General features: G+C 29.9%; 1 protein-coding gene across 3 annotated transcripts in view; it reads left to right on the top strand.

Annotated features, from left to right (window-relative positions):
• Window positions 1-11,666, top strand: part of LOC111060303 (potassium voltage-gated channel protein Shaw) — a 153,323-nt gene extending 141,657 nt beyond the window's left edge. Inside the window, exon 7 of one of the 3 annotated variants that reach the window (XM_039445333.1) lies at window positions 6,438-11,666. In XM_039445333.1, the coding sequence (XP_039301267.1) occupies window positions 6,438-6,550 (113 nt within the window). In that variant the 3' untranslated portion in view covers window positions 6,551-11,666. The remainder of the gene's footprint in view (window positions 1-6,437) is intronic. The other 2 variants (XM_039445338.1, XM_039445343.1) reach the window with 2 other exon arrangements.
• The last annotated feature ends 3,607 nt before the right edge of the window (window positions 11,667-15,273 follow it).

The following is a 15,273-nucleotide window of genomic DNA, read 5'->3' as shown; positions in this document are numbered from 1 at the left end:
GCAGTGTTGAAGTTGAGCTTGGCTATCCGACTTGAGATAATCCGCTCCAGATAGCTTCAAGCCTTATATGGTTTACTTCAACTTCGTATCGTAGTTACTGCAATAATATTTAGAATTTATTTCAGGAGTGAACCTAAAAGATAATTGATTTTGTTGATTGATGTATCAGCGTTATTCTTGTTTTCTAATGACAGGATGTTTTTCCAATAAATTAAAGTTTCCTTTTAAAAAACTGAATTTAAACATATTAGGTATAGTCTACAAATTGTTTAAGCTTTTTAAATTTATTTGAATTGTATGACAGCAAAAATGTGATTGTATCTGAGAGACTAAAAAGCGCTCTTGCCTCGATTTTCTGTTAAGAAAGCGTTTTCTCCACGAAATTCTTGTATATTTTGTCCCCACATCCTGTTATATACAACAATTTAATTTCATCATCCATTTAATCTAATATTATTCGCATTCTTTTCCACGCTCATACATTGAAATAGACAGTAGAAAATTTGTTATCAATTTGAGTTCCTTGTATAAGTGATCTGAGAAATAATATTTTGTAAAAATCAAATAGATTGAACACTTCATCATACCTATATTTTTCAACTATACAGGGAACAACATACACTCTTCTATGTACAACATTGATAATGTAGTATGGAGATCAGATATTCATTCAAGAATATAGGTACAAATCTATGATCGAATCGATCAATGAATGATTATATTAACTTTCGTAGAATGTATACAATAATAATTGGGAGAGAAGTTTTTTCAAGATAATTTATTTTTATTCATGTTTTTGAGCGTGACTTCACCTTTTCTCTGGTGTCACTAATAGGCCTACAGTAATAATAAGTTGGAGTGACACATCCACAGAAAAAATTCTTTGATTAGAAATTATAGATGAAGCTTGCTGTATCCCTCAATTTTTGTTGTGCTTATTCCTTATTGACTATGATAATCAGTAGCCTTGAAAGACAAGATAATCAGTTAGCAAACGACTCATAATATTCGAAGAGGTGCATCCCATGTCAAATATCATACGATATAATTTTTCGACTACCATCATGATTTTGCTACAGTTCCTAAAGCTGCAATGATTCTAGGAGACAAATAATACTAATATTATTACAATATTTCTATTGATTGAGTGTAATATTTCTAATCAATTTATTAATTCAAGACATCTAAATTCAAAATTTATAGTTTTCATTTTTGTTTTGGACTGAAATTTTATCAAAATTGGACACGTGAAATTCTAACCTTATTTTGGACTTTTTCACCTATAAATTTGGAAGAAAAATAGCACAAGGACAATCTTATTATTTTATCTTTCAATGTTATTACATTAGTGTCATTTGCATTGTAAATAAATAAATAAATAAAAATTTGTTAGAGACCATATTATTGTTGACCAGAAAATTGTTAGAGACCATATTCATGAATTTGATCAATCATTATTGAAATCTATGATAAAGTATATTATGATCATATTCAATTGAAAATCTTATACCAATAGACAAATAAAAAATAGAGATGTACAAAATAGACATGTATATTTTGAATAGGAATATGTGAAATTTCTAGTGCTACCTTCCGTAACCATACCTAAATCTTCATTTTAGTATAAAACAATGAATACTGTAGGATAATCACTTACATAAAATCAAAACCATCATACAATAATAAAATTTGTGTTTTTAATCTGTTATTTTATATTACAAACTTTTCAAAAAAAGGTACTATGAGGCTATTTTATAAATAATAAAAAAAAAAATAAATCCATAATAAAGTTATATACGAAAATAATTCAAATAATAATAATAATAATTATAAATAATAAATAATAAATAATAATAATCCAAGAGAAATGAATCAAACCAAATTAAATTTATTTTCATATTGCAAAAATGAAGTTGTGGACTTGAAAATAATCTTTTTTACTCTATGTATAGTGTTGTATAATAATAATAAATCGATCACTCCTATTTCCACATTGGCAACCGTAAATAACTAATGATTTCAATTTTAGAGAAGGGACAATGAATGTATAAATCTTTCCATCATATACCGTATCTGGATTCATTCTTGATCTTCCCCTTCTATACTTATTGCATTTTTAGTTTTTTCTAGGGATACTTAATAGTTTTTCAACTTGATATATTTTTATTCTTCCAGAAAATGTCTCCTTCCGGAAATTTTCAATAAAGATTTCAATTTTTTTTATTTTCAATTTTTCAATGGGAATTTAAATATTATTGATCCTAGGAGTTTACCGAAGTATTGAAATAGTTTAAAACGAAACAATCTACTTAGATTTACTTATAAGTCTTCCTCGAAGAAGTATTAGTTTGGTTTCTCTAGAGAACGTAGTTATTGATAGTGTTATTTTAATAAATCACAAATATGATCAAGCATTATAATGAATAAAAAATATTTTGTAAATAATTGTATAAAATACGTTATTTTTGCTACATAATTGTTGATGTGGGTCGAGATTATTCTTTATTTATTTAGGAGAGCTTCTATCATTTTGAATTGGCCGAAAATAATGAGACAAAATTCAGCTTATTTCACGATAATTTCAATTTTAGTGACAAAGCTAAGATACGGTTTCTCATCGTAAATTTTCACCGGATTAGAGCGAATAAAAAAATTCATGATTTTTTTCAATTGATACATCAAAAGTACAGACATGAGAGACTGGTCACATAAATTCTTCTAGAGGAGGATTATGCTATCATGTTGAATATTTTCGTGAGCTTCAAAATCCTTTACATTTATATTGGATATCTGTGAACTAGAGAGTTAGTCCCGTCAATATAGACATAAAAAAGGGGGTGTGCTTGCAATTTATTTTGTAGTTCTGATTTTTTTATATATTATTTGGGTACATAAGAGAAGTCCAGAACAAATTTCTTCATGCAAAATTTCCTTGTGCTAGATACAGGGTGGCCCAAAAACCTCGTATTTTCGGCTCATTTTCCAGTTTCCAGTTATTTCTGCCAAATCTCGTAATCGGACAGAAAAATTCGCTCTCGCCTTCTTTTTAGATTATAAAATTCCGAATGAAATGAGATCATTCGGAACTCTCCATCCCCAATGAGTACTGAGTTATGATTTTTTCAAAAATGAGTGGAATTTGAAGAAAAATCATTTTTTATGAATTTTAGTTTTTGATCAACAATATCTTCCGATTGTTACCATTTAGATGTATAATTCAAAATCCCTCTGGGCTTATTTTTGTGCTCTACAATCTGAGATCAGGTAGAGCGCTCTATCTTATAAAGATTTCCAGGTACACCTGACAACAATGCTCCTTGTATTGTGAAAACACCTAATTTTCAGCTTCAACCATCATCACGAACTACATTGTCCTCACATTGATATTTCGCACAATGACATATTAAGTTCATGAGATTATGTTCTATGAGAATCACCCGTTAGATGACCTTCATTTCAGTATTTCCTAGTGGAGAGGCGCGCTTAAGGACACCTCAAGGATCAAAATTTCAAACACTTATAACTTTTGACACAATGCTCAGATTCCATCGTACAACACTTCATTCTTCTCGGCTCGTCAAGGCGGTCCAAAATCATGCATCATAAGTCGAATTCGGTCGAAAAATTGAAAATTTATTGTTGAGTGTACTTAAGATCATATTCCAATACACAAAAAATGGCCATTTTTGAAGTGCATCTATTCATTATGAAGTGTTGTACGATGAAATCTGAGCATTGTGTCAAAAGTTTTAAGTGTTTGAAATTTTGATCCTTGAGGTGTCCTTAAGCGCGCCTCTCCACTAGGAAATACTGAAATGAAGTGCATCTAACGGATGATTCTCATAGAACATAATATCATGAACTTATGTCATTGTGCGAAATATCAATGTGAGGACAATGTAGTTGGTGATTATGAAGTGTTGTACGATGGAATCTGAGCATTGTGTCAAAAGTTTTAAGTGTTTGAAATTTTGATCCTTGAGGTGTCCTTAAGCGCGCCTCTTCACTGGGAAATACTGAAATGAAGTGCATCTAACGGGTGATTCTCATAGAACATAATATCATGAACTTATGTCATTCTACGAAATATCAATGTGAGGACAATGTAGTTGGTGATGATGGTTGAAGCTGAAAATTAGGTGTTTTTCACAATACAAGGAGCATTGTTGTCAGGTGTACCTGGAAATCTTTATAAGATAGAGCGCTCTACCTGATCTCAGATTGTAGAGCACAAAAATACACCCAGAGGGATTTTGAATTATACATCTAAATGGTAACAATCGGAAGATATTGTTGATCAAAAACTAAAATTCATGAAAATTTATTTTTTCTTCAAATTTCACTCATTTTTGAAAAATCATAACTCAGTACGAGGTTTTTGGGCCACCTGTATCTAGCACAAGGAAATTTTGCATGCAGAAATTGGTTCTGGTCTTCTCTTATGTACCCAAATAATATATAAAAAAATCAGAACTACAATATAAATTGCATGCACCAATGTATATAGTGACTGGTCTAAGTCCTTCACAATCTAATAAAATAGTTTTTGTATCAATACATCCATTCTAAAGTTCTCAATTCGCAACAGTTTGGTATTATATGGCCGATTATAGCTATACAAACCATTATTTCCAAATTCTAAAAAACAAATATGTTAATAAATAATATCAATCATATTAAAAAATGACCAACAATTCACAAGAACAAACCATAAAAATTTGTTTTTGTTTGCTCAAATTACTCATCATCTGCAAAATATTATTGAATGATTCCTTGTATTATATTTTTAATGATCATCAATTTGTGTATAAGCACTCGAGGTGCAGATTTCTGAATCCTATGAAGTATCTTATCCTTTTCAACTAATCTGGTTATTTTCTTATAAAATATCCTAATGCATGAAATCTTATATTGGGAAGCTATCAAGTGTCTTTTAGCAAACTCAATCCATTTCAAATCTCTGCATGACCTTAAGTAGATGCATGATCGCAATAACAATACAGTTTGTTAACAATTTATATGATTGTAAGCCGCTCATGTTGGTAGGTACAGTAGCCAGGCTCAATATTTTTCTCTATCCTATGAAATATTTCATCCTGCAAATCTTGAAGCTTCACGACTGCATAATCGTTAATCTTTTTTGATCCCTATATTAATTATTGATACGGATATTCAAATGGATATGAGACTCAGAATATGATATAACATTCATATCAAATTCATATAGATAAAAATTCATTCATATAAATTTAATAATTCAAGTTTGGTTGATGAAGATTATTGAAACAAATTTAGGCTGACATTCAAAAATTAAATGGATGCCATCCAGTCATAGAAGTAATATGGAATAATTTGATTTATTGGTAATATCAATGTAAAATTTCCAAGTAGTTTACACTAACCTATATTTCACTCATATTTATGTGAAAAGTGAGGAAAGGAGTTTTCTATTTCCAATGAAAATATATTCAACAAATGAATTCAAATCTACTTCTTGGTCAATTTCCAATAGCCTATCTTTGAAACTTTCTACTGTGGTTTCTACCTATGGTTACGTTTTGGTTGTAAATAAATTGACACAGTTGAAATTGAGTTATAATTTTTTTCAGGATGAATTTAGATTCATCCAATCAAATAACAAATAATAATGTTTTAAATATTATAAATTATTGGAGAAATGATAATAATAATTGACTGAATCAATGTCTACAATGTTATAAATAATTCATAGTTTAACTATGACTACCCTGAGGTGATTCGACTACCTATAAGCAAAGGCACGAGTACTGCTTCTAAAATTTGAACTTAGATTGATAAAACCTCTCTTAAATGAATTTATTCTTATTTTCTTATATAGTAATCCTACTCATTAATGATCATTTTAACTTATTACTATTCCAATATAGTTTATATATTTCCACAGATAATTTATATTTTACTTCCAACAAGTATTCAAGTAGGTAATATTAGTGATGAGAAAATGGATCATCTGCAGATCATCACAATTTATCTGAGTGCAGATTGGATCAATTTATAAGAATTGTTGATTGTATATGCTTGAAAATAATACTATCAAAACGAATACCGTATTCTCAGACTAAGATCCCCTTACTCCTTGAAAAATATGTAAAATAATAGTCTCTGATCCATTCCAACTTGACATATACCGGTAATTGCCTATGATATAAGTATAAGCCAATGTTGTGAACGTTTCCATGAAATTACTCATTAGTGGCCACATACATTGTCATTTTTCAATTGTGAATGCAGAATAATTGATGTGCTGCGATTGAATTCTCCAACGATTTGATGGCCTAAGATGAAAATAAATACCTTCTTCTGATAAATAGAATTATATATTCAAATTCTTGGAAATATCAATAATAGTTTTTGATCAAGAAAAAGAGAACAATAATTATTTGTTGTTTTTGTTGCAGTTGGCATGACGATGACTCTGAACCCGAATGGAGTTGGAGTGAAGGTGGAGCCAGTCAGGGGAAGCATAGACGGCTCTTCGTCTTCAGGGGGCAAAGCATCCAGAATAACCTGATATCAAATATGTTCTATCACAATGTACATTGCAGGTGTGTGCGAGTGAGTGATGATAATGTTGTAAATATGGAACTGTTACGAATCACTGAACATTCATGTAAAACATGTTCAGTGAGTGGACTAATTCTATCCAATTGCTATTGGTATCCAATATTAAATTATTTATTGAAACTGTTCGCAAAACGTTAAAATAATGATCCAGGACGGCTGTTCCAGGGCAAAAGAAGACTGGAAGATGTATAGGATTTTTTATATTCAACGGTGCTTTACTCGGTTGTCCTTCAACACCAAAACAGCTTCAATATTGCCTTTCATGTTGAATTTTCTCAATTATCACAATTCCACAGCAATAAAACACGAATCAGGTTGCACTGTGTGGAAGCGAAAAATGTCCTTCAATTTTCTAAGTAGCTAGCTATAATCTAATTGATTATGTTCAATCGTCATAATGTAGGATTGTTGAAAGAAAAATGATTGCATTGACGAATGATATCTATAGATTCGTTATTTTTGAAATTAATTTCATATAGATAATGTTCAACAGCTGACAATAATTTTGAAAAGTAGCAGAATTTATGATGGATTCAACATTCTCATAATATTGTTGAACGAAGCAAATAGTTAGCTTCATGAAGCTGTAGCTGAGAAGAAATTGTTAAAAATCTCTCATTACTTAATTATTCCTCAAATACATTCCAAAACCGAAAAATCCAAGATTGGAACCTTTCTAATATTGAAACAGCAACAGGTGACTCAAAAATGATTGCTTTTTATTATTTGGATTGGAATATTTTTTCATAGCTCAATGGTAAAACGAATTAGTATATTTGAATCAATATTTAAATATTTTGTATTTTACAATTAATATATCATTTCATAGAATAAGAAAAAACTTTAAATGGTGATATTAAAAATGGACCAAAAATGATAAATAGTTTATGATTGTTGGGATGAAGGTTTGAACTGGAGTTAGTTATGACTTCCTCTTGAAAAAATAGAAATAGATGGAAATCTATAATATATTTTGGAGCTACATCAGTTGAACAAGGATTTTATAAGCTATAAAATATTATTCCTTGTGTATGATTCCTACAACATATTAATATCGAAAAATTTATGACTTTCTTTTCAATGCTTCATGATCCACCACACTTTTCACAATTTTTCCATAGTGTGTTGTTGTGGAAATTAATTTAAAATAATAATAATTAATTTTTTATCCTATGAAATACATGATGAAAATGATTTCATATGAGGAAGTGGATAAGGGCATAGGAACTTCCTTCCTTTTTTCTGGATTCCTTTCGACAGTTACCGTACCTTATCAAAAACAATATGGATTCGATGAACCTGCTTGCTGTTTCAATTCATTTGATATGATATTTCCATTTCAATGAAGGAAATATAATTCGGTATACCTCTTCTTCAATAAAAATTATCGCCTATGGTAAATTTTAATTATTTTTGTGACAGCCAGAATTGAATGATGATCCCCTTTTCAACATAAAACTACCAATATTATATGAATAAAAAATGGAGATTACACCGTAAAGATTGGATTATTTCAATCAAGTTTGTTTCAAATGACTTTTATTGACCGCTATAGGTGCTCTCATTACTCATGAGATAAATAGATAAAATCAGAATCTTGAAGATATCAATGCAATCCTTGTAGATATTCTAAACAGTTGAATGGTTGAAGAATAATTTTCAATTTGTTAAATAAATCAATTGGAGTGTAATTTACTAATTATATGAATACAATGAAATATTTTGTAAAACTAAAATGCATGTGTAAAATATTTTGTATCAGAAAATAAATAAATACTAGCTTATAAAATTTAAATTTCTGTACATTTATGTTAAATTGAATTCAAGTAATATATTGCTGTAGATAGTTTGAATAGAAATAAGCCACTTTTAAATCCATTGACTTCTAATTACACAGAACTTTCACAGTCGAGTGCAAGCTCATAGTCAGAACCCAGCTTGGATCTTAATAGATTTATACTTATTGGAATGAATATTTCTATCTATAGCAAACAATATTTCTTTCTATGTGTCTCCAATTGTTTGAGTTGAACCAAAGCTGAAAATACATATTCTATTCAACTGCCATTTTACCGGTCTTATCATTCCATTATAATTACAACCTACTATACAAGAGATGAGTTATATAAATGAATACAATTATGTAAAAAGATAAATACAATTACAAGAGATGAGTTATAACCCATTTTGAATGGATTTTTTATTGTACAGTACGGTACGAAAGCATAGAAGTAGAGTAATAATTATTTCAAAACGTAGCACTCAGTACTGTACATACTTTCCAATCCAATTTTGAAATATTTTCAATTTTTGAAAGATTCATGTTTAGAAAATAGGTAGCTACTAGCATATTCAAAGATGAATGTTTTAATATGGATCACAAGCTGGGTTCATGATTATGCAGATTATGAATAGCCTACTATAATGTGAATATTATAATAAGTCATTAAGGATAATATTGAATCATTCCAGTAACTTTTCTTGTTATTGTAAAGAAATATTTATTTTATCTTTGTATGTTAAGTGTCCATAAAGTAGAATGCGTAAGCTATGTAAATGATACGAATAATTTTAATGTGCCTTCATTTAAAATCTCCATGTTTCCATGATTTAATTTCAAATTATACGTCTCTTCTCAAATATTTTTTGCTATCAATGCTGACAATGCGTTGAAGAATTTATTATTATCTGTGATAAATTACTAGAACTATTATTTTCTTGATTATAATAGCTGTAATCTCCCAATAACACTGACTTATTATTTTCTCAGTATGTTTTGTTCTTAATCATGTAAGATAATCCATTCAGTTCTTGCGTTTTTTATTCCAATTGAGAAAAATAAAATATTTTGAATAATATTGTGTAAAAACCAAGATCTTATTAGAAATCAACAATGGACAATTTGACAAGACGTTGTAATTTCAATTACATTCGATAATGTTAATATAATGCCGCTTTTATCAAAATGTTCAAGAATTTCAACAAATAATCAATTTCAACTATCATAAACATCCATGAAAAGTGTTACTACTTTTCTAAATTCTAATAAATGCTGATCAATTTTGAATAATTATATGTTGCGGAATTCAGGATCCAAGATTTGAAGTTGGTGTTGTAGTAATATAATAATAGTAGAAAAAATGTCTTTATAGAAACACCTTATGGTTGATAAATTTAAAGTTGAATGAAAAAGTGGGGAGTAAACCTCTATCCTTAATAACTGAAATGATAGAAGCAAAATTCACATTCAACAACTCCAATTTTACAGGGAAATTATAATATATAAGATTTTTTAGCTGTGTTTAGGATGGAACGGACGGAAAAATACATACAATTATTGTTTTCATTTTTGTTAATTACTTGAATTTCACTACTGTAACACAAATGTTGACAAGCAACAACTAAAAATATGGTGTAATTTGGATACTCGTTAATTGATAAGGCCTATTGTATTTCCCTCTGATGAATTATTTTCTAAATGTAGCTGAAATAGATGAATGAAATCTAGCATATCATTATGTACCGTAAAAACCTACCATAAATATTGTACATTCCCATCTTATGTTTTCGCGAGAAAATTATTATATTGTTATGAAGTCTTATTCCAATTCTTATTGATTGCTGTTCTTAGATAAATTAAATAAACTTATTCATCGAATATTCCTAACAAGTACAAAAACTTTAACTTTCTGAAATAGAAGATACGCCTGAGATGATTGTTTACCCTATTCGAAACCCTTTGGTAAATTTCACAATGTCAATATACAATCTGAGTACAAAAATGCAATGAAATTAAAATTCAATTTGAAAACAAATTTTCATCAAAATTGAGACCAGTAGACAATTATACTTTCTAGAATAACAGTTACGATGAAAAATATGATTACTAGGGAGTGAGCTCTAGATGTTAATCCATTTGAAAGAGTGGAAATTTCTAGAGATTTGAATGTTGCTATATAGGTATGGTTGAATTAGTGCTATTTTCTAGAGCTCATGATTCCGGATACTGTGATAAATAAAGGATAAAAATGTATTGATCTTTCATAGCTCACAATTTTAAGGATCGTCAGCGACCAGCAATATAATGTTCTAATACTACTTGTAGATCGTTATTCACATTAGACTTCACAAAATCGTTAGTGTCCTGATAGGTTTTGTTCAGTTCTATGATTTAAATGGAAGTTCTTGAAGTACCGTTCGAAAAATTGTACTATTCTAGTGGTATATACAATCCATAGTAAGTTATATTCTCTCAGTTTGTTACCTGGGTCAGAAAATACCATTTGTAAATATTAATGTGATTTGAATGCACAAGAATTTTTCCTTGTTATAATGAAATTTCCACACGATAACATGCTTCAATATTATTGAAAAATTCACTCAACAATGTTTTGTAAACAGTTTTCTTCAATGACGGTAGACTAAACGATGAAAATTATAATATGTCCTTTACATATGATTTGCTTTACAATGCGTAATTGAATTTTTCTATCTTATATCATTGTATACTGCCATAATAAAATATAGAATTTGTGCAAATTGGATAGTCAACAAATTAATACCGTTCAAATGTGATTAAATTCTTATTACTATATTTATTGTACAGTGATATCATCATTATTGCATTTCAATGGAGTGGCATTGGATTTATGAATGGTGTATTTTATAATCTTAGTTGAGAAAGTATTGAAATGAGTTTTGAAGATTGGCTGTGAAATGTCAACCTTTCCTGTATCACTGTTATTTATTTGGATGATTATCTAAAGCTGAATGAGGAACCAAATTTGAATTTTGTTTGTAATTTATTGTGTTGAAAGTACCTACCTTGGCTTGGAAAGAAAATCTTAATCAAAGTCTCATGGACCAATATACATATTATATCTGCTGTATTATTAAACAATAATATTACTGCAGCGATTGTTGAATAATTGAGATCATCATTATTTATACTATTATGAGAATAAAGATAATACTTCATGTGAGATTTCTATTACCTGTGAATCTGATGCGTCCACTAAAATGGCTAACGTTGTTCTAGAAACGAAAAATATTCTGACATGTTATTAAGATAATTTCTTATTTTAGATAGTTTGAGATAGAATTAACTTATTTGGAGGAATTGGCGAAATTTCAACAAAGACAAACTTTGGCAATATTTCCAAGACTATTAAACTCTCATAACATTCTTTTTCCACCTAATTTTTTTGAATGAGTTAATGCCTCTATGAGCTCGAGGCTTGTGCAGGGTTGATGTGGGATATTGCTGATGATGAGATTTTGTGTTCTCAGTCCGGGCGCAATTGTCATGAATAAAACATGGTCATTTTTGGGTAACAGCCGTGAAAGATGTCTCAATTTCTTTGTTAGGTCTAGCATATTAAGGATCGTGATGATGATAAGTCGAAATCACAGGCAAACACCTCGGAAGCAAGATGGCTGCCAAAATTATCAGGGTTTTGCTATATCGTTTGTATTTCAATAACCGTTGAAGATATTCAACTGTTTTTTCGGACGAAAATATTTTCAAAATCTTCCTCTACAATTTTTGCTTCATAAAATTCTCCTCTTGAACGCATATTTTTTTAGTTATAACCTTCAAAAGCCGAAAAAAACTTTTTTCTAAATCTTTTCAAATTTCATTCCGTTATAACATTTTTTGTGAATGAGATACAAAGAAATTTCAAATCTATAAAATTTAGAGCGTTTTTCAACTTTGCGACGATAATATCTGTATGTCAAAAAATGAGCTCTCCAGCGCTCTCCAAAGAAAACCCTGCATGATTTCTGGTGCGTTTTTCCATAGGCAAGAGGTAACAAACTAGAACTATAAAGTATATTTTTTCATGACTACTTCAAGATAGAAACTTGCAAATGGTCTCAATCTCTTCGTTAAAACAATCCGAATAAGAATATTGATGATGGAAACAACGAAAATTATTATTTTGGAGCTTCCAGGTGGTTGAATTGGTATGAAAACCAATACCTCAGAGAAAATATTTCTGATGAAGGCATTCGAATATTCTTGCATGATGCTAGATATTCATGCACATGAATAATGTTCGATCACAAACGTAACGGCTTGTATCTGATGTGGTACGATTCAGAATTTTATAAAAACATTGGACTATTATAATAATTTATTGCAGGTAATTCATGAGGATGGAAAATGCAGTTGAGCTCTTATTTTATAAGGGAAATTAATAATAATTGTAATGCCGGTGTGATGAAAAAGCTACCTTCATGTTACATGTTTCTTCTTCACATTGGTAGTAATATATTTTCCTCATTAAGTTCAAAGCAACACTACTCTTCTGTCATTGAAATAATAAGATTAGGTCTACCGGTATCGCCTATATATCACAGCCCAAAAAGGAAAAGTGAAGGAAAAGTGTATCGAATGGAGCTTGAAAATCATATTGATGTGAATTCACACAGTCACAAGTCACACTAAACTAGAGATCGACCTTGAAAGAGTGAAGAATCTTACATACATTCATCAATTCCCATTGCAATATGGTCTATATCTACCTGCATGCCCCATTACGAATTATCCTAGATTCACTCGTAATTCTATTCATTCGGTACTGTAGTTTGAAAAAGTCACATGATCTTCACTGCAGGAATCATATGCGATTTCATACACATTCATAAACACTTCTCATGAATCAGGAGTCCCCATTCATATTCATATTGGCTTAAAAAAAGGATTCGTAACAGTTGACAAAGATGATACTCTGGCTTCTTTTCAATAGAGAGATATAATCTTGAATTATCGTGTTGAGGATCATTTTGTATGGTTTGCTTCTACATTGGTGTCGATTTTTTATAAAATGTGCTTTTTTTTAAAGATATGTTCCACCTTGAACCAGCAAAACAGCTTGATATGTCTGCTCTGAATGAAAACCAAAAAATAATAATAGGTAGAGAGATAGGTGGTCATATCATATTTATACATTCTACATGGGTTCAACATATATCATCCTGAAGAAAGATGTGAGAAAATCATTTATCAACAGTGGAATGAATTTTTACAATAGAAATTGAAACTATGAAAAAATTATTTTATTAATTATTTAACTCAAGTCTAATCAATAATTTGATCCATCTTCTTGACTTATTGCCTGTTTTGAAAAATATCCCATCAACGAATAAGTCAGAAGAAGGCACCACACAATATAATAATATTTCTCTCTCAATATCAAAGAATCACACAACCATATTGAACACTATTTCTGTAGATATGATTATCTCCACGGTTTGATGAATATTGAATATGAACTGCAACTGTTATTCAATCATGATTGAGAGAATTGAAAACTATTTCATCCGTCTACGAAAGTAGAAACAGCTACAGCTTCCTCAGATTTTCTTACTAGAAGAGAATGAAAAACAAAAACATTCATTGTGAGAAATTGAATAGCCTACGCTTTGTTAACGAGAGATACATACTGGTGTATGTAGTCTGAGATACTTCTTTATTAAGTAGGCTACACATGTCCTGAGACTGGCTCAAATAACTTCTTGCACGCGTTTATATGTTCTAATAAATTTAGCATTCCGACCTTCTTCAGGCCTATCCGTGTCGATTGTTTCTTCGGAGTTTGTGCAGCTGAGCCTCTCTTTCTCTCTATTGTCTTGTCTTTTCTATTTCTGCCGGTGCCTGACACCCCATGCTAATACCAATAGAAGAGACAACGACAAAGCCAAATTTGGTCTTCGCAATCTTTTTTCTCCTCGGAAAACTTTGTTCATTTCTGTTTATTCGTTTTTCGTATAACTTACTTTCAATCTTGAAACAGTCTCATCTCATTTCAAAGGCCTTTCAGTGCATTCCGATCACATAGAGAAGTATTTAGGATGCGGACGCAGGGAGTGTTAAGAGTGGTGAGGAGGGGGAGGGGTATTTGGTTACAAAGTGGTCAAGCGAGATTGTCGCACCATTCATCTATCAAAGTCACTTACTATCAGAGCCATTAACAAGTCTCAGACTAATGTGGAAACCACAACACGTCAGTAATAATGAAGATTTTATTCAATTTACAATAAAAAAGCCAATATAATATTATGCAAATAATTTCAGTATTCTTGATTTTTTATAACTTATAATTTTAAAGCATCCCCATTTTATCTCATATTTTAAACTCTCATACTCATTTGCAATTCTATTGACGACACTGCTGATCAATTATGTTGTCTTCTTAAAACTGTATACTGATACCTAATATAATAATGATTCGATTTGAAGGAGTATCTATTGATTTGAGTTATTAAAATTCTTATTGATAATTTCAAAATAAATAAGTAATATGAATCTGAAAATATTTCAATCCAAATTACAAATTATTCATAGAATATTAGACTATAATATAGTAGCATATTAAGACGTGACGATATGTGACATGACATGACTTGAATCTGATAATGGATGAGTTAATATCATAATATGATCATATTATAATGTTCACACTTGCTAGTTTCGTCTCAATATAAACATTATAGTTTCATATAACATTAATTACAGTATTATAAGAATATTATAATGTTCACTTAAATTATATTATCGGGGCACCGAGCTTAGCTCGTTATTTTTATTTATTGATAAACAGAACACAATTCTCAAAATGATCGTGTTTATATTTCACAGCTGGCTATACGTCATCTTATGAATTT

This window comes from Nilaparvata lugens, chromosome 1 (genome assembly GCF_014356525.2).
Source record: "Nilaparvata lugens isolate BPH chromosome 1, ASM1435652v1, whole genome shotgun sequence".
NCBI classification, from domain to species: Eukaryota; Metazoa; Arthropoda; class Insecta; order Hemiptera; family Delphacidae; genus Nilaparvata; species Nilaparvata lugens.
This window is presented reverse-complemented; position numbering and strand designations above follow the sequence as displayed.